This window comes from Megalobrama amblycephala, linkage group LG13, assembly GCF_018812025.1.
Source record: "Megalobrama amblycephala isolate DHTTF-2021 linkage group LG13, ASM1881202v1, whole genome shotgun sequence".
Classification (NCBI taxonomy): domain Eukaryota; kingdom Metazoa; phylum Chordata; class Actinopteri; order Cypriniformes; family Xenocyprididae; genus Megalobrama; species Megalobrama amblycephala.
The window spans coordinates 14,699,257-14,724,103 of NC_063056.1; the positions used below are offsets into that span (position 1 = coordinate 14,699,257).

Sequence of the window (24,847 nt, forward strand, 5' to 3'; positions counted from 1 at the left end):
TCAAATAAATGCTTTTCTCATCCTCATATTAAGCAGCACAACTGTTTTCAGTTACAAATTTACAAATGTTACACATTTTTTTTTTTTTTTTTAGCACCAAATCAGTATTAGAATGATTTCTGAAGGGTCATGTGACACTGAAGACCCTCACATGAATAAATTATATTTTACAATATATTAAAATGGTTATTTAAAGTTTTAATAGTATTTCATATTACAGTTTTTACTGTAGTTTTGATCAAATAAATGCAGCCTTGGTGAGCATAAGAGACTTATTTCAAAAACATAAAAAAAAAAACTAAACTAAACTTTTTGAACGGCAGTGTACTTTTAAAAACATAAAAATTAACTTTCGAAACTTCTCTCTTTCTAATAGAATTTGATCGGCATGAATTACAGATCTATGAGGAAGTAGCAAAGATGCCTCCATTCCAGAGAAAAACTCTTGTGCTGATTGGTGCACAAGGTGTAGGCCGCCGAAGCCTCAAGAACCGTCTGATTGTGTTAAACCCACTGCGATATGGAACTACTGTACCTTGTGAGTCTATAAACAACATGAACATTAATATTTAGCTGTCACGTGTTATTTTACCAATAAAAATTCTCACTCATTGAGAATTTCATCTGTTTCTCAGTCACTTCCCGGCGTCCACGGGATGATGAAAAGGACGTCCAGTCGTACTGCTTTGTTTCCCGAGAGGAAATGGAGATGGACATCAAGGCAAGTCGCTACCTTGAGCACGGAGAATATGACGGAAATCTGTATGGAACCAAAATTGACTCTATCCATGAAGTCGTACGCACAGGACGTACTTGTATACTGGACGTCAACCCACAGGTGAGTGGGTTTGTGAATGACAGACTAGCTTAAACATTTATCCTCTAAAGTATGCATGTATACGTATAGTATGGAAGCTTGTTTCCACCCCGGAATAAAAAAATTAAGGTAATTCCGACTTTATCTTACAAATCAGACTTTTTTTTTTCTCTAAATAAAATTTAAATCGCAATGGGGAAAATGTCAGAATTGAGATAAACAGTCTCATTTTGTATTTTTTTTTTTTTTTTTTTTTTTTTTTTTTTTTTTTTTTTTGTCCGTGGCAGAAACAAGCTTGCATAATATTGTAGTAGTCTTTTGACAACTAGTGTTTTTGCTGCGGCGCCCGGGGAGTGATTGGGGGTTAGGTGCCTTGTTAGGCGCCTCAGTTGTGGGTATTGAGAAAGGAAGAGTGTGCTGTGTTCATTCACTCCCCCATCTACATTTCCTAAAGGTACTGAGACTCAATCCCGCAACCCGGGTTACAAATCCGACTCTCTAACCATTAGGTCACAACTGACCCAGTTTACAGATCTCTGATTAGCCAGCTGTACATATATGAGAATCTGCATCTTTGTGCAGAGGAAACTCACAGCTCGCTATAACGCACCTTTTCTATTACTTTATATACAGTAAGTGTGTGTGTGTGATATACATTATGTTAGTCCTAATTTTTTTTTTTTCCCCCATAAATTTAGAATAAAATTTTGAACAAAAGTTATTTAATCATCATGATTTGTTAGTGAAAATGCTCATACATTGATTTCACACACAAATTTGTGCGTATACACGGTTAAGTGAATAAGACCCAGGGCCCTATCATATACCTGGCGCAAGGCAAGTGTTTTTTGCTAGTTTCAGCCCGACGCAGTTATCATTTTCACGTCCTGCACCATGTTGTTTAAATACCAAATGCACTCTCGCCCATCTGTTTGCCCATGGTCGAATCAAATTGGCTAATTATTTGACCAATTGTGGCAATACACAGATGTATTTAAACTGACTCATCAGGTTGAGGGTGTCTATATTCCGCCATGTAAATAGCAAATCCGCAATGGTGCAAGCGCACCTGGCTTTTATAGGGAATGGGAGATGACACTCTGAAACACAAAACACACCCATGACTCATTAAGACAAACCTTTTGGATCATGCGCCTGGCGCGCCGACCATTTTTTCTGTCGTTAAACTAGCAAAAGTGGATTCAGAAACGCCCTAAGTGCACTTGCGCCATTAAAATAGGACCCCCAGTGTGTCATTTTACAAGCGATTGACAAAAAGCTTTGTTTTTCTCATCACTTGCAAAATAGAAATGTTTTTTTTTTTTCTTTATTTAATAAATGCTCTACAGGCGCTAAAGGTACTGAAGACATCAGAGTTTATGCCATTCGTGGTTTTCATCGCTGCCCCAGAGCTCGATACACTACGGGCCATGCACAAAGCTGTGGTGGATGCTGGGATCACAACCAAGCTACTGACGGTGAGCCTCATTTCTGTCTCTTCACAGTTCATGCATTCTATAGAGCGCAACAGTCAAGTTCGGAAACTAAAGTATCAAAATAGAGAAATGTTTTTTTTTTTTTTTTTAACAATACTGTAGAAATATTACAGAGCTACCATGAGCTCTGACATTCTTATGCTTCTTTAGAAACAACTAAAACATTTTGTTTTGATTTTGCAGCTTTGGTTCATGATTTACAACTCCTTACTGAAGAATTTTATTCAATCCTTATAGAGAAAATAAATGAATGGATGAAAATATTTTAGGAACCAAAGCAGTTGAACAGTCAGTTCATCTCTTCCTGTCTCTTAGGAAACGGACCTAAAGAAAACAGTGGACGAAAGCGCCAGGATCAAGCGGGCGTACAATCACTACTTTGATCTGACTATAGTTAATGACAATCTGGACAAGGCCTTTGAGAAACTGCAGGAAGCTGTGGAGCAGCTGGCCACACAACCACAATGGGTCCCTTTGAACTGGGTTTACTGAGACATACAGCCCATCATCATCATCATCACCATCACCTTCATCATCATCATCATCATCATCATCATCATCATCATCATCATCAGCGGCGGCGGCGGCACAGAACACAAGTTCACACTGAACGGACCCACCAGTCACTATGCAAATGTACACTAGCTATCCAGTCAGGACAGACATAAGGGAAGTGTACTTATTTATTAACGTGTTTTATGTTCTACTGACTAAACGTACTTTAAAGAATGTAACTTGGAGGGACAGAAACAAATAGGAATTTTTGAATGACTTGTATGGAAAATTATCATTATCATAATGACAGGTATAAGCTGTATTACAGTATTGAAAGCAGGAGTCTGTTTTCTTGCTGTAATTTTAGTGTTACTAACATTGGTTTACAGTGCAGGATTCATCTCGCATCTCTTCATCTTTCTGAACTGTGATGTCATATAGTTCAGTCACTACAGTATGTCAAATAATATAGTTTATCCAGCTATTGACTTGTTAAGACCGTCATTAGGGTCATCCTTTTAGGCTTGATTTTATTTTAGTTAAATTCAAGGAATGCTAGGAATAAGCCAATTTTAACCTTTTATAAATATGGGTGCACTTTATTTTACAGTCCTGTTATACATATATGCACTGTTTACTTACTGTAATTACTAGGTACTCACCCTGAACCTATTGCTGAAGCGCAAAGTACCTTAAAGGATTAGTTCACTTCAGAATTGAAATTTCCTGATAATTTACTCACCCCCATGTCATCCAAGATGTTTATGTATTTTCTTTCTTCATTCGAAAAGAAATTAAGGTTTTTGAGGAAAACATTCCAGGATTATTCTCCATATAGTGGATTTGAAGTCCAAATAATCACGTTGGAAAGGTCACGTGTGATGTAGATCAAAGTCCCTTTCACTCGAGTCATTTCACTCGGCGGCCATCTTTGAAACGCCTCTCGGGCATCCTGGGCATCCATGCAGCTCCTATCTATTTGATTGGGGAAACATCAAGTTCTCTAAAGCTGTTTGCCAAGCTTTTGATTAAATTTCATATTTGAAATCACCAATGAAATCTGACAACGACTGTCTCGCTCCAATCATGACAAAAAAAATGTATTTTTTAGGCTGGATCAAGCATGCGCAGCGCAGACCTAAATGCACGTCTCTTGTGCCTCATTTCGGAGGCGCGAGTCTGAGTGTTTCTATAGAAACCAGCGCTTCTAACGGCCGCTGCAGTGACGCGATGACTTTACCAGTAGGCGATTGGCTCTTATTTTGAAGGCGGGACTTATTCCGCCATATTGCACGTTACACTTTCTCCCATTCAAAACAATACGAGTGACACGTCTTGTGTTATTCTATTCTATAGTCTTTGGTAGATCTTGCTTGTAGAGCCTTTGAAGCTGCACTGAAACTGTAATTTGGACCTTCAAACCGTTGGTATCTGTTAAAGTCCACTATATGGAGAAAAATCCTGGAATGTTTTCCTCAGAAACCTTAATTTCTTTTCGACTAAAGAAAGAAAGAACATCTTGGATGACATGGGGGTGAGTAAATTATCAGGAAATTTTAATTCTGAACTGAACTAATCTCATTCTGACGCGAAAGCTTGGTCTGTGTACAGCTGAATACATCTAGTGTCTGCGCTATTTCTCTTCAAAAGTAATGACCGATTAAAAAAAGTATTTGTACTCGTCTAAACGAGAGTTTCATGTAGTAGTTTGTCGCTTTTTTTTGACAGTGTCGCCACCTTATGGACAAACTAATTACTGCAGAAAAAAATTCAAGGTGTATGCAAAAACTTGAGCATGCAGAATATGAAAAATGTAGGTGTCTGTTGTTGTTAACATCTCCAGTAGTCTGTCATTGTTGTTTCATCTCATCTGTTTCTTGTTTGACTGTGAAATAACGTGCCGGGCCAGGTTTTCCACCTTGTAGACAAACAAATTAGTGCAAAGGCTCATGTGCAAGATGAGCATACAGAATATGTGCGGCCTGAAAAATCTGGGCCTGTCCTAATACCCACAGTTGTGGTTTTGGCCACTTGAGATTGTGTGCATGGAACAGGAAGTAACTGCACAAGACTTTCCCATGTCTGAAAAATACCAAAGTGCAGTACACTTAACGCACACCAAATCAGTGTTGGAGCTGTCTTTGAGGCTAAGCGTATACCATAGTTCATCACGTTAAGGAACTTGCGTGCCCTGATTTCGTGACATGTCTAAGGACAGTGCAAGTTGAATTAGATGTTGCATATAATTTGGAGAGATGAGACTGCAGATATTATATGTATTTTGTTAAACGTTTGCAAAAGACAAGATGTTTTAGTGATTGTGGTGCTTCAATTACATTGTGTTCCATTGAGTGAACAAAAGTCTTAAAACACTTGCAGTCTTTACACCCACTTGGCCCAACATATGTAAGTAGACATGTGGTCAAGTACAGAAAGACCACAAGTGTGGGTATTGGGACAGGCCCTCTGTTTGCATGTGTATAGTTATATGTACTATGCTGATAATGAAATTAACATAATGCACGTTGGTACGCATACTGTAGCGTACGTGTAAGAACTGAAGTACACGTTGAGCCCAAACTATACTTCAGTTTTAAACACTTGGCATATGCGTACAGCAGATGTTGATTCGATGCCGTCAGGTGCTTGACCCATACATACTAGAAAGTTTCATCCTCCAACAGTTGATAGAGTCCTGTTGACTTTAAAATATCATCTTTTGTGTTCAGCAGAAGAAAGAAATTCATACAGGTTTGGAACAACTTGAGGGCAAGTAATACCATGATAACACGGCTTAAAACCTTGGCTGCTTTTCCATTCACCTGCGCCGCACCTCTGCAGCTGGATACCATTGTGTGGCATCTCGCTTTTTTAAAAGCAGAAATGTGTTCTGTGTGTACAGCCCCTAATCTCTGGGCTACTCTGGCCTACTAGGTCCACTATCCTGGAGAGTTGAGCTGCAACTCTGATCAAACTCGCATGTCTGTAGCTTTCTTGTAATCCTGAAGACCTTGATTAGCTGGTTCAGGTGTGTTTGATTAGGTTTGGAGCAAAAATCTGCAGGAAAGTGAGTGTCGTTGGTAAGTTGAAACCCATTACTTGATCCATCTCTTGTATCCTTCATTGCACGGGAAACCAAGAACGCATTTGGAGGCCGCATTTGAAAAAGCTTTCGTTGCGCAGCGGTGACTCATATGGCCTTCGAAGAATGCAGCCTCTGAATTGGGACGCAGCACTTTTTACTTGCAGTATACTTAGTACTTTCTTGTGTAAGTGCATGTACTATAAAATAAAGTGCAACCAATATCACGGTTTCAATTATATTGTTGTAGAATTATGAGCTCAGTCATTGTGCTGCTTGTATGTCATAGTATACAAAATAAGAGCTGTATTTAGCTAAATGCCTTTTACATGGGCACAAAATCACCTTTTAACATGGAATATAGACCAAGTGTGTCATGATCACAAGCTACCTGGCCTCACAGATTCATGCATATGCAAGTCTTTTTTTTTTTTTTTTTGTCTGTAGTGATGTATCTCTGTCTCTGGCAACTTGCTCCAGTGTCTTTTTCAAGGCTGTATAACTCAGATTTTTATCCAGCTTGTATTCACTTGAAAATTCTATATTTTGCAATACAGAGAGTTGTATTTTCTGAAATTAAATGGCTGTCTAATAAATTAATCTTAATTTTGAATCATTGCACTTAATCTTATGCATACCAGAATATAAAATGATTTTTTTTTTTTTTTTTTTTTTTTTTTTTTTTTTTTTTAAGAAAAAAAAAAGAGCAGGAAACCAGGTACAGTGAATTACAAAACCGGCCCAAATACGTGAATTTATTGTACATTATTTCACAGTATTGGCTATCCACTTTAAAAGATTTGATATTACAGAAGTACTTTAAAAAACAACAACAAATATATAAACATAATTACAAATAGTCAGTTTACAAAAAGACAATTTCAAAATGATTGCTGTTTTTGCTATGTCATCCACAAAACAGCTGAAAGGCCACTTAAGCATCCTTTATTATTATTTGTCATCGCAGAGAGCAGGGGCCCGTTTCAGGAAAGGAGGTTAAGTGAAAACTCTGAGTATGTTAACCTTGAAATGAGGGAAACTCTGGGTTTTCCGTTTCAGAATAGGAGGTATGTTAAACCCGAGAAAGAAGGGTAAGTCAAGCCCGTTTCTGAAAGAGAGGTAACTTATACTCAGAGTCAGTTACCATGGTAACTTACTCTGTGAACCTAACCTGGTCGCGAGCCTCATTCATGCTGCAAAAACACTTTTCTTAGAGTATTTTTTGTCTTATTTCAAGTATCTAAAAATTGTTATATAATTTTCTTAAATCAAGATGGATTTTCTATATAAGATATTTAGTCTGGTTTCCCAGGGGATCTAAATTAAGTGCATTATACTGCGTTTTTACAATACAATCAAACAGAAAACAGGATTATGCAGAGAGTCTATTACTAAGTGCGAATTTACAGTAGTTCCGTCCACAATGTCACACAATGTTAGAATCAACACGTGATTAATGGTTTCAGTGGTGTAGGCAGTAGTGTGTTGGGCGCAGAGAACTAACTTGTGACGCCGTTGACCAGGTTCGAGTCCGCCTTTTGCCTAGCTCGCTCTTCTCCCTTTTCTCATCTCTTATCACATCAGAAAGGTATTCATTTTTCAATAAAAATTAAGAAAATGTTCTAAAAGATGAAGTAAATTGCCTAACGAGTGTTTAATAATGATAAAATAATTTACTCGTATTAATTATTGCATCCTGTTAATGTACAACTATACTGAGGTGCAAATAGTATGTATCTGCCAGCATAAAATATAAATAGTAGCCTAATTACCTAAATACTTAATTAAACTTATTGCAAAGAACTGCTACTTTTAGCTTAAATAGTAAACACAACATAATTTGCAAAATAAAAAATGCACTTAAATTATTATTTTCTTTTTTTTATTTGCATGTGGGATACCATGAAAATGAATATTAGTTCAATAACTTACCGTTCTGCCAGTTTTCACCCCTGATATTATAACAGTGATAAGAATTAAACTTGCATTGACTCAGAAGTATGCGGATGTCCTTTTGTCACATGCTGTTGCCATGGTGAATCATAATATCGGAGCTCCATTGATGATGGCTTTTCATAGTCGTGGTGCACGTGCTTAACTCAGACTCAACCTACTCAGAGTCGATTGAACTAACTCAATTCAGATGTTCAGAGTTTCCCATTTCAGGGTAAGTCAACTAAGAGTTCAAGTTTTAACTCAGACTTGTTTGAACCTCCTTATTGAAACGGGCCCCAGTTCATCCACCTGCAGGCTTTAAGGCCCTTTGGTCCTTGTAAGTTAATAGCTTGTGCCAGGTTTTTTTGTTTGTTTTTGTACTCCAGTCAGACAGGGGGCACTAGAGATGCCAAACCTTTGATTGCAATGCATAGCATTAGGGGGAGGCGATCCTGTGGGTTGCTGATTTTTGTAATGAGTGAATCCTTCTCCTTAAGCAAGGTCACGTTACAAGAAGCAAAGAGTGCTGTAATCTTCTTGAAAACCTTCTCTTCCGCTAATACAGCCAGAGCAGCATCTTTCGAAAAGGATTTCTTATTTGAAGCCATATTTTGCACCTGCACAAAAATGGACACGTCACACAGGCAGAGAAAAGAAGCTCCGTTTCTTACATGTGGTACAGAACTGCTCTGTTTGTGATCATACAAGCCAGAAGATAATTGGCATGTTTAAGCCAATTATGAGGGATTAGAGATTTTCTGTGGGTTTTTACAATGATGATTCTGGATTTTTAAAAGTAAATTAAATAAATGAAGGCCTGTAGTTAACATAACTTGAGATTTTTACAATGCTTGTGAACAAAGTCATTGAGTGCTTTGTGATTATCAACAAAACGTGTTCTCAGGGGTACAAATTAACTTTTCCAGTAAGGGGCTAAAAGTTGGTAAGGGTAACTTTTATAATTGTATCTCTTCAATATTTGACAAAGAGAACAATGTAACCAATTACTTCAATAAATCAGAATACTATAGACTGTTACCAGTAAGATTTCAGGGTCCCCACGGCTCCTTAAAAGTCTTAAATTTAGTTTGATCAAATTTTAAGGTCATAAAGTCTTAAATGGTTTTACAAAAATCTTAATTCTCATTTAAAAAATATGTCTTAAGATAATTAACTTCAAAACCCTAGTGAAAAATAAGTATACTACAAATACATTTACGTATTATGTACTTAATAAAAATGGCCTACAATTGTACTTTTGATATACCAAACTGGTTTACTTAAAGTCTGCTAAATTGGAACAACTAATTTTGTACTTAATGCACTTTAACTGTATGAAAATAGTGCTAAAGTGAAACTATTGCAGGTATACTTTAAGTACACTTTAAATATCTTGCATTTAAAGATCATACAATCCTTATTAATAGTGACATTAAAACACATTATGGCCCAGTTTCCCAGACAGGGCTTAGACTAAGCCTGGATTAGGCCTTAGTTCAATTAGGACATTTAAGTAGCTTTTATAAACATATCTGAAAAAACTCTTGAAAAACATTACTGGTGTACATCTTGAGTCAAAACAATGACACTGACATATTTAAGATATGTCAGTTCTAGTTGCTTTCAGTTAAAACAGCTCAAACATGCATTTTAGTCTGGGACTAACTTGAGCCTTTTCTGTGAAACCGGAGGTATAGGTTTAAAGGTGCTTTATGTAAGAATGACAGCTAGTGGTTGAAATAGGTACTGCAGTACAAATTCAAAATATTGTTTGCCAGTTTGTTCGCTGGCTTCCAAGGCTGCGATTTGCTGCATGTGTTTTCCGCCAACTGGCAACCCGGGGTGGTGAAATACTATTGGGTAAATTGGCAACGTGCGGTCTCGCACAGACTAAAAACAAAAACAGAAATTCTGACACGGAACGCAAATTTCAAAGTAAAATAACTGGCTGTAGCAATGGTTTTCAGAGAAACAAGTATGTGAACTCAGCATGTTTCTGCAAACATGTTATGGTATTTTTATGCTTTAGTACAGTCAAAAACTTACATAGAGCACCTTTAATATTTAAGAAATGTGCATTGTGCGATAAAGAAATGCTCCAAATAAAGTTTTAATTATAACTTATCAGTAAGTCTCAAGTGTTATGTCAGTAAATGTTAATAGATTTAACAGAAAATAGAAACTAGACTTGGTATGAATTTTTTTTTAATATTTTTTTTTTATATTACATTTTACGAGGGAAGGCAGAGCAGTTCACAATCACAACGAATGAGCAATTGCTTTGATCTACCATTAATGAATTAGGACTGTTTACTTCAAGGTGTTTATATCATACCTGCAAATGCCGCCTTTCATTTTAGACCGCATTTTCTTTTCATATTACTTCCCAATGCCTAATAATAAAGTAGTTTATACAAGTGCAGTGCTGCTTTGTTTGCTGAGACAAATGGGGAAACTGCTATATTTCTGCTTTTTCATAAACGCCATCTACTGTTAAAGAGTGAATTTGCAATTTTTTTTCAGTATGTTTCTTCAGTATGTCTGCCATTTTTGCTTACACGCAGTGTTGTAAATGTGAACCTGTGGATCGATAAGAAGCTAATTTGTGTTCAAAAACTGTAGAATAATAAGGCATCTAGACTATTATACATCATTTTAAATTAATTTGTATAACCATTTGTTATTTTTTGACATCTTTTCTTAAAAAAAAAATGCTATAAAGGCAGAAATGTGAGGTTTATAGTTTTATAACTTGTTTTTGTCAAAACTTGTATTATTTATTAAATTGTTGATTTTACAGTGACGTTATGGTTTAGGATGTATGGTAAATCATGTAAACTCACATCCAAGTGGTTGTAATCTTTTAGCTGTTTGTCAACAATTGTCAAACATCAGATGTGAATGTTGAATTATCTGTGCAATTTCAAAACAACATGTGAAAGTCTCTTCAAATAATGTTTACCACAAGCCTTTTCCCTCATAAATCCAAACTTCCCACAGGAAATACCAGTGGGATCCCATGGCTAATTAGCCTTGCAAGATGTTCTGTAAATTAACGTCATGACTGAATACTTCAAAAAATATTTCTTGGTATTTTGGAGTACTGTTATGTAAGGATACTTACAAGATGGAGCAGAGATTGCAGGGTTGCATAACTGCAGCAGGATTTGAGCTCAAACAGGGCAGAGTCAGTCATCTCTACATGGACACATGAGAGTTTATGGGAACAAAGGTAAATTTGACAGCAGGTGTTTGAAAACAAACAATACTCAGGTGAATGTCATTCTGGCCTTGTGGCTGACAATAATTCATATAAAATAAACAAAATGATTACCTTTATGAACAGATAATACCTGACTCAATCTATGACCTATATCGGTCAAAATTCTGTCATTTGAACTGAACTCACCATCTAAGGAGCTGAAAAGCAGGTAGGTGGCAGTAAGAGCACTGGGTTTCATCTGCTGTCCAGTGGAGTTTGAACCAGCAGCCTTCTGTACAAGCTCCAGTGTGGCCTTCAGAGCAGGAACCTCATCTAACGCATTGGGATCAGGCTGCATCCCATTACACAGGTCCTCTAGCTGAGAGAGGGACAAACAAGTACAAAGATGTCCAACACTGAGTCTTATCTTTTTTTACTATACATTACCATTCAGAAGATTTTTTGATTGTTTTAGAAATACTTTTATTCAACAAGGATGAAATAAATTGGTCAAACATTTGTGAAAGAATGGGTCGCTCTCAGGAGCTCAGTGAATTCAAGCGTGGTATCGTGATTGGTTGCCACCTGGGCATTAAGTCCATTCGTGAAATTTCCTCACTACTAAATATTCCACAGTCAACTGTTAGTGGTATTATAACAAAGTGGAAGTAATTGGGAACAACAGAAAATCAGCCACGAAGTGGTAGGCCACGTAAAATCACAGAGCGGGGTCAGTGCATGCTGAGGCACACAGTGCGCAAAGTCACCAACTTTCTGCAGAGTCAATAGCTACAGACCTCCAAACTTCATGTGGCCTTAGCTCAAGAACAGTGTGTAGAGAGCTTCATGGAATTGGTTTCCATGGCTGAGCAGCTGCATCCAAGTCTTACATCACCAAATGCAATGCAAAGCATCGGATGCAGTGGTGTAAAGCTCGCTGCCGCTGCCACTGCACTCTGGAGCAGTGGAGACGTGTTCTCTGGAGTGACGAATCACCTTTCTCTGTCTGGCAATCCGATGGACGAGTCTGGGTTTGGTGGTTGCCAGGAGAACGGTACTTGCCTGACTGCATTGTGCCAAGTGTAAAGTTTGGTGGAAGGGGGTTTATGGTGTGGGGTTGTTTTTCATGGGTTGAGCTTGGCTCCTTAGTTCCAGTGAAAGGAACTCTTAATGCTTCAGCATACCAAGACATTTTGGACAATTTCATGCTCCCAACTTTGTGGGAACAGTTTGGGGATGGCCCCTTCCTGTTCCAACATGACTGCGCACCAGTGCACAAAGCAAGGTCCATAAAGACATGGATGAGTGAGTTTGGTGTGGAGGAACTTGACTGGCCTGCACAGAGTCCTGACCTCAACCCCATAGAACACCTTTGGGATGAATTAGAGCGGAGACTGTGAGCCAGGCCTTCTCATCAACATCAGTGCCTGACCTCACAAATGCACTTCTAGAAGAATGCAAAAATCTCAAAAAGTCGCAATTACCTTTTTTACAATTACAAGGGACTCACAAACAACTATCGCAAAACATGAAAACAGTCATTGGTCATCCAGTAATGACAGGACAGATAAGATTCAAGAGTATGTAAATTTTTGAATGGGGCATTTTTTTATAAATTCAGTTATTTTAAACTAAGTAAACATCTTTTATGTGAAATAGTTTATTCAGGACAGGACTAAATAAAAATAACATGCAATTTTTATGATCCCTCTTATTTTGTAAAATGATTAAAATGTTACATATTCTGCAAGGGGTAAGAAACTTTTAAGCAGAACTATACACACTATACACACACGCACAAACACATTTTGATATTAAATAATGGATGACACATTTATTAAATTGAATAATTCATAGTCTTTCACTTAAAAACAAACAAAATCTGATGTTTCCTGGCTCACTCACCGCGTCCTCCAGCAAGCTGATGGCTACACTGTTCTGCAGGAGCAGAGAGATCTGCTGAAATAATGAGCGGCGCGTGTTGGATGGGAGTTTAGAGAGAACTGTAAACTGCCCTTGGAGTCCTTCAAGATCTAAAGAGAGAGAAAGAGGGGGCTGTGTAAATAATGTTTATCAGCAATTTTTTTTATAGAAATAAAGTATACTCTAAAGTATTCACCAACTCTCCCTGCTCATACTCCATTAGGTCAATATAGAACTAATGTGTAATAAAAACAAACAAACTTTTTAAAGGTGATGTGCCTTAACTCCTCGTCAGTAATGTGCCTGAATAGAGTGCTGCATGGATGACGTATTTTTGTACAACCCGAATTCTGGAAACGTTGGAACGTTTTTTAAATTTGAATAAAATGAAAACTAAAAGACTTTCAAATCACATGAAGTAGTGAAGCCAATATATATATATTTTTTATTTACTATAAAATATAGATAACATAATTGTTTAAAATGAGACATTTTACACTTTTATCCACTAAATGAGCTCATTTCAAATTTGATGCCTGCTAGAGGTCTCAAAAAAGTTGGCACGGGGGCAACAAATGGCTGAAAAAGCAAGAAATTTTGAAAAGATTAAGCTGGGAGAACATCTAGCAACTAATTAAGTTAAATGATATCAGGTCTGTAACGGGTCTTTGATTAGCTATAAAAGGGATGCAATAAGGCGGGTGCACACTGTGCGATTTTGGCCACGATTTGGTCATCTGAGAAAAATTTAGAATCCTAAAAGATCTGTAGTCTTTGATCGCTAGATTGACATGTTCACATAGAGCCAATTAATGACCGTTGAGATCAAATCTTACCTCCAACAAAATTCTGGCAGAGTCAGAAGATTTGACGCACAGTCCTGCAGTGTGACTTCTATGACAAATGTCAAATTGTCTTTATTTTTCAAGACAAGCCATGATAAAAATTAATGCTAGAGATGTCTTTGTTAGCCACCATTTCAGTCCCGTGTGTAATGCAGCTCAGTGTAACTGAATGTTTGTGGGTTGATGATGTAAAACTCCGGGCAAGTTTTCAAGCACGTGTCCGTTTTTAGCGCATCTTGACTGTCGTACAGTCTGACATATAGGGCAGCTGAGATCCCACAGTGTGACATGAGGATAATGTTCGTACAGTCTGACAAGCAACAATCGTAAAGGACTATTATAAATCGCACAGTGTGAAACCGGCTTTAGAGAGGCAGAGTCTCTGCTGAAGAGTGCGTAAAAAGATCATGGAATACATCCAATGTTCCTCAACGTCAAATTGCAAAGGCTTTGCAAATCTCATCATCTATAGTGCATAACATCATCAAAAGATTCAGAGAAACTGGATAAATCTCTATGCGTAAGGGACAAGGCTGAAGACCTTTACTGGATGACCATGGTCTTCGGGCCCTCAGACGACACTGCATCACTCATTGGCATGATTGTGTCAATGACATTACTAAATGAGCCCAGGAATACTTCCAGAAACCACTGTCGGTAAACACAATCCGCCGTGCCATCTGCAGATGCCAACTAAAGCTCTATCATGCAAAAAGGAAGCCATATGTGCAGATGGTCCAGAAGTGCTGTCGTGTCCTGTGGGCCAAGGCTCATTTAAAATTGACTGTTTCAAAGTGGAAAACTGTTCTATGGTCAGACAGGTCCAAATTTGACATTCTTGTTGAAAATCACTGACGCCATGTCCTCCAGGCTGAAAAGGAGGGAGTCATCAGCGTTCAGTTCAAAAGGCAGCATCTCTGATGGTATGGGGGTGCATAAGTGCATACGGTATGGGCAGCTTGCATGTTTTAGAAGGCACTATGAATGCTGAAAGGTATATAAAAGGTTTTAGAGCAACATATGCTCCCCTCCAGACGACGTCTATTTCAGGGAAGGCCTTGTGTATTTCAGCAGGACAATGCAAAACCACATATTGCAGCTATTACAACAGCATGGCTTCATTGTAGAAGAGTCCAGGTGCTGAATTGGCCTGCCTGCAGTCTAGATCTTTCACCTTTAGAGAAAAATATGTCAAAAACGACCACAAACTCTTCAGCAGCTGGAAACCTATATCAGGCAAGAATGGGACCAAATTCCAACACCAAAACTCCAGAAACTCATTACCTCGATGCCCAGACATCTTCAAACTGTTTTGAAAAGAAGAGGAGATGCTACACCATGATAAACATGCCCCTGTCCCAACTATTTTGAGACCTGTAGCAGTCATCAAATTTGAACTGAGCTCATTTTGTGCATAAAATTGTAAAATTTCTCAGATAATATAACAAATGTTTAAACTATGTTCTATTGTGAATTAAATATTGTCTCATGTGATTTGAAAGTCTTTTAGTTTTCATTTTATTCAAATTTAAAAAACGTCCCAACATTTCCGGAATTTGGGTTGTAGGCCAACCTGGACGTTTTTCATAGGATTTGAATTATGGTAAAAAAAAATATGCCCTGTGATCAACAGTTTATGATACTTAGCTATACATTTTAGTGTGTAGATGAGTTTGCCTGTTCAGTGTGATGACATTAATGTTTCCAATAACCTCTGTAGTCCCATTTAACAACTTGTTAGCAACCGCCTTTTCTTAAAAGCTTTTTTTTAAAAAAAAACAACAACAACTTGGATATAACTGGTGTGTTTTATGTCATGGAATAAAATATGAAAATATCTTGAGCTTGACCTTATTTCAGACTTTTTACCAAAATCCTATTAAAAAAACCCATCGACTTTGGGACGATGGAACCGGAAGTGATAAAACTACAAAAATACTAGCTTACAAAAATACATGCATCACTGTATATACCTCAGTGTCATTGTTCTCAAAAACAGACAGTCCCACCCCAAGCTCACACCTTTGGTTGCTCTGTCATGCTAGTCATAATGCACAAACAAACAGTAATGTTTTGATTGTGCCACAAAGCTATGTTTACACATTTCAGGGATAATAGCTTAAAAACTACTAGTTGTCTCTGAATAATTATACTTAGATAGAAGAGGTATTTTGTTTGTCACAAAATGATTACTCATTATACTGTTACCTCTCTGCAGTTTGCTGGTTGTTTTCCCTGGTGCAGCACTAAGTGAGTTAACTTGCTTCACCTTCACTGGCCCGTCAACTTCAAAACCGCCTTTTACATTTGGCAGCAGACACAATCCTGGCAAAATGGACAATGGTACAATCATATTACTGCTTCTTTGACTCTCCAGAATAACCTTTCCCATAATGTTTTTACTTTTGTACAATTAACCATTTTGACACTTGACTTGATGTTAAAATTAAATCTTGTTTCTCAAGCAAAAACAATTGAGAATGATCTAGAACGTAATTGGTACAAAACTTTCAATGAGCTACTACAGAATGATACAACTTCGCTTTAGCAAAACATGCAGAGCGATCAATACCATATTGTCCAGTGTGCGCAACATCGAGTTCAATCACGCTGTAAGCAATAGTGGTTTTGGGGGGGATATTGATAGACACATTAGTGTCATACTCAATAAAAGACTTCCCTTTATCATTGACTGAAATCTGTGGAGAAACAAAAGAACAAGAGAGGACAGTTTGTTTTAGAAGGACAAGCACGACTGGACATGCCCACTCTGGAATGTTGTTACTTTATGATACACCCAATAGTATGTCAATTGAAAAGAGGGGTGTTTGTTTTGTTTTTTTTACCAAAGAAGAAAGCCCAACCTTTATTGTCTTATTGAAGCCCAACATTCCAGTGCAGGTACCTCCTTCCTGAACCTCCTCAGTGACGGTGCAGGGCTGAGTGGTGAAGATTCGTTCCTTCACTACCGTCAACACCTCCCTCTGCGTCTCCCGTATCTGCTGGATCAGAGAGTGCTGCAGGTCCAGAACTCTACAACCACAGCACAGATTCAAATGTGACAAGTTTGTCACATGTCTTTATTGTCCAGAATCTTTTCATCTACACGTGGCAAGAGTCTACAACTTTTCACCTAAATCAATACATCATTTTTAAATAAAGAAACTGTTGGAGTTCTTCTACTTTTTCCTATTTTTGACATAAAAAATAAACCAATTTAGTTTGTTGTTGCAGCATGAATCATATTTTTAAAAAGTTAGTTCATCCAAAAATGAAAATAATGTCATTTATTACTCGCCCTCATGCCGTTCCACACCCGTAAAACGTTTATTCATCTTCGGAACACAAATTACTATATTTTTGTTGAAATCCGATGGCTCAGTGAGGCCTGCATTGCCAGCAAATGACACTTCCTCTCTCAAGATCCATTAATGTACTAAAAACATATTTAAATCAGTTCATGTGAGTACAGTGGTTCAATATTAATATTACAAAGCGACGAGAATATTTTTGGTGCGCCAAAAAAACAAACAAAATAACAACTTCGTGATGGTTTCATTAAGCTTCGGAGCGTTATGAATCTTTTGTGTCGAATCATGATTCGGATTGCGTGTTAAACCACCAAACTGCTGAAATCACGTGACTTTGGCGCTGATTCGACACAAACGCTGCGAAGCTTCCTGAAGCAGTGTTTTGAAATCAGCTATTACCAAGCCGTTATTTTGTCTTGTTTTAGTACATTTATGTATACATTTATTCTTGAGAGAGGAAATGTCATTGCTAGCTATGCAGGCCTCACTGAGCCATCGGATTTCAACAAAAATATCTTAATTTTCATTCCGAAGATTAACAAAGTTCTTAGGGGTGTGGAAGGACATGAGGGTGAGTAATAAATTACATTATTTTCATTTTTGGGTGAACTAACCCTTTAAGTCATGCGGCAAAACATTAATGGTTTAGTGTAATTTGCTTATAATTATGCATAATTTACTGTTACTATAATAAATGTCACGTGTAACAATGACACCATATGTTCAAGTCATTTTTACATATTTTACAACTGAATGAAGTGAAAAAAGAAAAAAAAGAAGATATTTTTACTGTCAAATGCTGAAACTACTGTTTATATAACGCACAGCATTTCTGTGTCCAAAGTATGTGAATACGAGGCTATGAAATATGAGCTATTGTTTGTGCATTTTAAGCACTTTCATTTCCCTTTTTTAGTTCACCAGAGTGCCCATATCTGTCACTATGGGTGAGATTCACTTGTGTTTAAATTACATTCCACATCACAACGCTCCCTTATCTCGCCAAGCTTGAGAAGACCGCAGCTCTAGGATGTGGTCAGTCACTCACCTAGATTTGGAATCCTGTAAGAGCTTCTGGACATCCACTTCCTGTTTCTTTAGGTTTCCAAACGATGACTGAAGTTTGCTGGAGCCAGACCCCCCTACATTAATACTCCCTGGCCCAATTTCCGCTGCAGCACTTCCACTTTTGTTATCCACAACTTTGCCATTATAGGTCAAAAAGTCTGTTTCAACCACAACTGTGGACAAAAATATCAATGTTCCATCAGTTCTCCCACACAAAAAAATCTCGTTAAAGGTGCAATATGTGGTTTTTCATCTGCTAGAGGTCGCCTATTCAAAACAAAGGCGTGATGACGCCACGTTTGAGCGAGGAATCTTGGGAGTCGTTGTCTTCACCTCACAGCCGGTGGAAAAGAATCGGGATCGGACTCATGGATGCGATTATTAACGTTACTTGAAGTAGTGAAGGGTCGAGTGTTGTGGGAGCTGAATGAGGCCGCTGGAGCGATTGCGCAACACATGCCTCACGAGCAGCAGAACATTTATTATGCCACAGTCGCCGGCGCTGCTTCTGCTTTTACGGTCATGAGTATGACGTAACAGCTCTGTTTATCATATTAGGTACATTTGACTGTGTTGAAAATTGTTATAACGTTACTCTGTGCGTTCGCTCAGTGGCTGCTGTGAGACACTGTTACACACTGCAGTAAGCTAGATCGATTTTAGAATATCATATTAAATGCTGGATGGTTTGTATTGATAAATGGCATGCAATTAATTATAAAACATATTGTATGATGGAGAAAATCTGTATTACTGTTACTAAAAATAAAGCTGCATCTGATTATGCTATGTTAGCCACTTCATAAAATAGTGTTTTTCTCAGAGGCACAGTACTCGCAAAAACAAATCAAGAAAATTAGATTTAAACAATAAGACTAAATGCATTGAGCTATATGACAATGATTAGTAAATTTCTGTCTATAAATGTATCAAAACAGATGTTCCCTCAGAAACCGAGGTTAATGCAGATATGATGCCATTGACAGGCGACTCCTCACATGTCCCAGAGCCTTGGTTAAAATAGCAATTTTCTCACAATTTGCAAATAGTTGGAAACATTTGGGATATTGTAAGCACTCAACTGAACAAAATATATAACACTGATCCAGTGGTTTTTGGATATTTTACTGCAAAAATATTACATATTGCACCTTTAAGCACAAAATCACCATCAACTATCACTGGTTGGTTATAAATAGTTATACAAACAATTTTTGGGAACCATTTTCACAGAGAACATAAAGTTGGATGTGTTCGTGGTACTACAGTCCCTTGAGAAAACAAAATGTTCTTAATTGTAATAAATGTGCACTTGTAGTGTACTTCAAATTTTAAAAGTTAATATTTTAAAAACTGTATGTACATATAATATTAATGAAATAAAAGGCCATTGAAGTGTACTTTCATTACTAACACTCTTAAAGGGTTAGTTCACCCAAAAATGAAAATTCTGTCATTAATTACTCACCCTCATGTCATTCACAAATAAAGATCTTTTTGATGAAATCTGAGAGCTTTCTGTCCCTCCATAGACAGACTGTGACAGATTGAAGCTTCAAAAAGTTCATAAAGAGATTGAATCCATATGAATTGAGTGGTTTAGTCTGAATTTTCTGAAGAGACATGATCACTTTATATGATGAACAGATTGAATTTAGGCTTTTATTCAAGACATTATTAATAACAGAATTTTCATTTTGGGTGAACTAACCCTTTAAGTGTGTTAAGAAAAAAGTGCACTTTGTAATAATGTCAAATTAAAAGTTTTACATTTTAAATCATTATGTTTTAATAAGCTTTTGTCGTGCTTTAAAAGAAGTACACTTACTTTGATGTGTTGACTAAAGCACGTGTAAATTAATTGATTACTGTAGCGTGTTATTCAATATATTTTATTAGAGATTTTAAATGTACTACTTCATCATTACATATATATTTAAATACTTGACATAAAGTATCAATAAAAATGACATTCATAGCTTACCATAAATCCTTAGTTCTAAGAAAATAGAATTATGAAATAACATACAAAGGTGTTGCTGAGTCAAAAAAAGTTTAGCTAATTGCATTTAATCTCAAATTTAAAGGAATACATTCTGATTTAACATGAAAATTAAGTGTGTTTCATGCATTGCATTGTGTTTCACAAAGAGTGGGCCTTCAAAGGTGATGGATTAATGATAAATTCAAGCTTTCATAGACCATATACTTTTCAGTAAAGAGTGACAGTTGCTCTGTACCTGGATTTATCGGATCTCCAACGAGAACATCATTTAGTTTGAAGTCTGATGGCTGGTACTTTGGGCCGCTGCCAAAACCAGTAGCGGTTACGCTTGATGACCAGGGACAGAGGAACCAGACCGTCCGAGTCATTCAGACGGGACATTGGGATCAGGGATCCTTCAGTGTCGAATCTCAGAGAGCACGTTCTTAGTGGCTTTAGCAAACATCTTTAATGCTGGCAGGAAGATTTTTGAGGATTAGCTGGAAAAAGCACAAGTATATTTCATTTCAAAGTATTATTTCTATCAGTGTGCATTACTAACAAAAAAACAATTCTTTGAAGCACCTTGTAAATACCAATTGCACATGGCATTCGGTAACACTTTTTTTACAGTGTCATTGTTACACGTTACATGAAGTAATAACTATAAATTATGCATAATTACATGCAATTAACCCTAAACCAAACCCTCATCCTTACCCTAACCCTATAGTAAGTACATGTAGTTAATTATTACTCAGTACTTAAATGTATAGTTACACTGTAACATGGACCTTAAAATAAAGTGTAACCCACTTTATTTTTCAGTGTCCTTGTTACACATAACATGTACTTACTACATCAGTAAATTATGTATAATACAAGCAACTAAACCATAATAAATATTAAGTCACAGTACATGTCAGTACTTAACTGCGTATCCTAATTGTACTATAACAAGGACACCTTAAAATAAGATGTAAAGGAATATTCATAAAAAAATCATACAGTACCATGGTATTACAAACAGATGCTATCTGTTCACCATGAACACTAGGTCTAGCTAACGTTGCAATACATATATAACAGGCATGTTGATTATGACACACTTGTTCAAATAACTCACTGTATTTACATAGCGACAACAATATTATGGTCTAGTTCCGTAGTTACCAACAGCCAATTCATACCTATACATAATTTAGTCTTGTACTGAAACTGTGACACTAAAAAGCCGACAGGTACTATGTAGCGACTATACATTGCAATCCTTTCTTCTCCTCAGAACATAATAGTTTTGACAAAAACGCACTAAATTAATTTTAAAGTAACCAATACAACTTGGCAGACAACAGAAAACTTATTGCGCTTACCGTCGTCTGCTCTTGACGCGTGTATGGCTGAAGACAGTCATCGACCACAACTGAAACAAAAGCCCAGCGCGTCTGTTCGCTTAGCCCCGCCTGCACGTGTGTTATTGGCTCACTCCCAGAAAAAGATTATTTCATTCGCTGCACAGATTGTCAATCAAAGAGCGGGATTTTTGTCTCTTGAGAGAGGGTGTACTTGTAAACAACCTGTAGGTTCTTTACATAATAAGTTGTCATAGAACGTATGAAATTATATACTTAATTGAATTTGCAGTGGATTTCATGTAACAATAATTTAGTGTAATAATTTAATCTATTGTAATTTATTATAGCAGGTTGTTCAAACAAGTAGCTTTTTGTCTTTCTGGGAATCAAAAACCATTAAATGTTGATCCATTATTAATTATATATCACTGTGTCAGATATCTAAATATCTATTACTATCCAAAAGAGAGGAAGATAGCTTTGAGTATCTGGTGTGGTTCACAGTAGTCAGTAAATTTCCTTTGGCATATAGAAGTGGCCCAAATAAACAGCTGAGGTGTGGCCCATTTTAGATCATGTTTGCGGCACAGATCTGACACACATCTTTTAGCCAGAACTAAACCAAAAGAGGTCCATAACTCAGTAGTTAGCCAAATAATAAAAACAGACGTGGCCCATATGTGAAACTTATATGTTATTTTTGTATGACTGAGTTCTGCAAAGGGCTGACGGCCCTTATGTGGCCCACACATGGCTGAACACACCAAATGCCATAATTTAACCACATTTACCTTACCCTTTTTTTTTTCTTAAAGAAAATTAAAATATCAAACAGTATTAAATTGGTTTGCGTGTCATTTAAAATGAAGACTACTCTAGTAACAGGCTATTTTTAGACATATAATACTTAATAATATACTTAATATTAATAAAATTACTTTTAAAACACCAAAACAGCACTTACCTGAAGCCAGTTAGAGCTTATTTGGGCAAAGGAGGTTGTTGTAAAATGAGAGCATGAGAGGGAAGTAACTGCCAGCTATCAGTCACATTTGGCACAAATGTTCTTGCTATCTAGGCGAGGGTCAGCCTGGAGTGATGAGATAATTTCAGTGAGATGGTGTTACTTTCACACTAGCTGGTAATATAAGAGTCATGAAGGAACAATCACACAAAATGTATTCTTTTGTGTTCAGCAGAAGAAAGAAATTCATACAGGTTTGGAACAACTTGAGGGTGTGTAAATGATGACAGAAGTTTCCTTTTTGGGTCAAATATCCTTTAAGCAGCAATAATGGCAACAAAAACATTTCTATCTGCTGTGGATCAGTACTGCACATTGGAGGAATGTTTGCTTGTTGGCCTCATAAACTGCTTTCTTTTCACTTTTCTTTGATTTTAACCATTCCAAAACCTTATATTTCTTCTGCTTTAAATATTAAATCTATGGTCAATCTACTTGTGATTTAGGGTGACTGTCTTGCTGCAGGACTCTCTTTCTGTGTAGTTTCAGTAAAGACTGACACCATTGGCGTAACACAGAATTCAGATTAAACCATCCTGGGCTGCGTTTGCCAAAAGCATTGTTAACACAAGTAGATATGTATAGAAGTAGTGCCATTGTTTTCTACAATCAGACTTATGATGCATTTCAGAATCTCAGCCCAAATCCAGAAGTAGCAAAGTGGCTTCATAGCAATACTGTCACCACCATTCATTACAGTTGAGTGAGGTTCCTAATTTTGAATGCAGTTTTTTTTTTATTAGTTGAGTGAGGTTCCTATATTGAATTCAGTGTTTTTCAAACGTAACACTTCTCATTTAAACCAGAAAGTACTATATTGACTAATTTACCCACAAAACATTCTTCCAGAAATTCTGTGTTTTTTGACAGGCAGCAATTTCTAAAACTAGGAAGGAAGTCTGGTGAGATTCAAAGAAGTTTATTTTGGAGGTCCTCTAAAATCCTTATTTAAAAGGCATAATATGTAAGATTTTTGGATTAAAATATCCAAAAACCACTTGAGCAATGTCATATATTTTGTTGACTTGTGTACTTACATAATCCCAAATGTCTCCAAGAATGTTTAAATCCAGAGAAATAAGCAATTTTAACCAGGACACAGACCGTGTCCGTGCGTCGCCTATCAATGACATCATACCCGCATTACTTTCGGTTCCCAGTTTTATTTTGTGGGAACCATGGAAAACTAATCATGTTATATAGCTCAACACAGTATGTTTAAATCTTGTTTTCTTGATTTACCGCGAGTACCATGTTTTTCCATGTCTAATATCGATCTATCTTACTGCAGTGTGCAACAAGTTTCTCATAGCAGCCGCCGAGCGAATGCAGAATAGCACTATAACAAATAGAGTGCCCCAGGGATGACGCGTTTTTGTAGGCCAACCCGGAAGTTAGCGCCGCACGGGTTCCCTCGGTTGAAAGCCTATGCATTTTTCCCATAGACACGTTTTGTCTATCAAGATAATCTTTACAAGTTAACACAACATTTATAGATTTTAAAGCCTAAATAAAGTCGTCAGATATAAAAGGCTAACAGTAGGCTATAAACGGACTACTGCACACCATGGTCGCGGATCAACGTCACCATCAAGCTTCCTCAAACTTTATTTAGAAAACAACTTTATTTAAAAACATGCTTGCTGATTATGATCTGCGCTGTGTATGAATACTTATCCACTTTTTCATGAGAAATGCTGTCCAAATGTCCCCTTTTTAATGATGACGTCTAAAGTCCCCGCCAAAGGAAGTAGTCCCTTTTAGCAATTTGTTAGCAACCGCCGATTTTAAGACACAGTAAAAGTTTAAAAAATCACAAGTGGGTTATAACTGGTGTGTTTTATGTCATAGATCAAAACGTGAAAGTATTTAGAGGCTTTGTTAACCACAGACCTTATTTCAGGCGTTAACCCATAAAAAAACCCATAGACGTTACGGCGTTGGAACCGGAAGTCCTAAAATGCTAACTCGCTTCCGGATTTTGCCTACAAAAATGCGTCATCCCTGAGGCACTCTATTTCAACACACAAATGTATCTAATATGATAAACAGCGCTGCGTTACCCCTCATACGCTTGACTGGAAGAAGCTCTCAAGCCATGTGTCACGCTCGTCTCTCATTAGCAGTCGCTCCAGTGGCCTCATTTCCGCTCGCACAACACTCTGCCCTGCTCTGCTTCATAACATTAAAGGGTTAGTTAAAGGGTCACCCAAAAATTATTACTCACCCTCATTTTGTTCCACACCCATAAGACCTTCGTCAGGGTTCCCACTCTTTTTCAGCAATCATTTTCCAGGACATTTTCAATTT

General features: G+C 37.2%; 2 protein-coding genes across 6 annotated transcripts in view; one reads left to right on the forward strand and one right to left on the reverse strand.

Moving 5' to 3' along the window:
* Positions 1-3,412, forward strand: part of pals2a (protein associated with LIN7 2, MAGUK p55 family member a) — a 28,293-nt gene extending 24,881 nt beyond the window's left edge. For all 5 annotated transcript variants that reach the window (XM_048151765.1, XM_048151767.1, XM_048151766.1 and 2 more), the window contains 4 exons: positions 377-538; positions 636-838; positions 2,167-2,295; positions 2,629-3,412. In XM_048151765.1, the coding sequence (XP_048007722.1) occupies positions 377-538; positions 636-838; positions 2,167-2,295; positions 2,629-2,805 (671 nt within the window). In that variant the 3' untranslated portion in view covers positions 2,806-3,412. The remainder of the gene's footprint in view (positions 1-376; positions 539-635; positions 839-2,166; positions 2,296-2,628) is intronic.
* Positions 3,413-6,609: 3,197 nt separating this feature from the next.
* gsdmeb (gasdermin Eb) lies at positions 6,610-20,624 on the reverse strand. Its single transcript, XM_048151769.1, is given in 11 exon segments — positions 6,610-8,442; positions 10,950-11,023; positions 11,235-11,406; positions 12,933-13,060; positions 16,004-16,120; positions 16,368-16,494; positions 16,660-16,828; positions 18,155-18,347; positions 20,415-20,478; positions 20,480-20,584; positions 20,586-20,624. Coding segments are annotated over 11 exon segments (1,419 nt in total). The 3' UTR covers positions 6,610-8,211.
* Between the last annotated feature and the right edge of the window lie 4,223 nt (positions 20,625-24,847).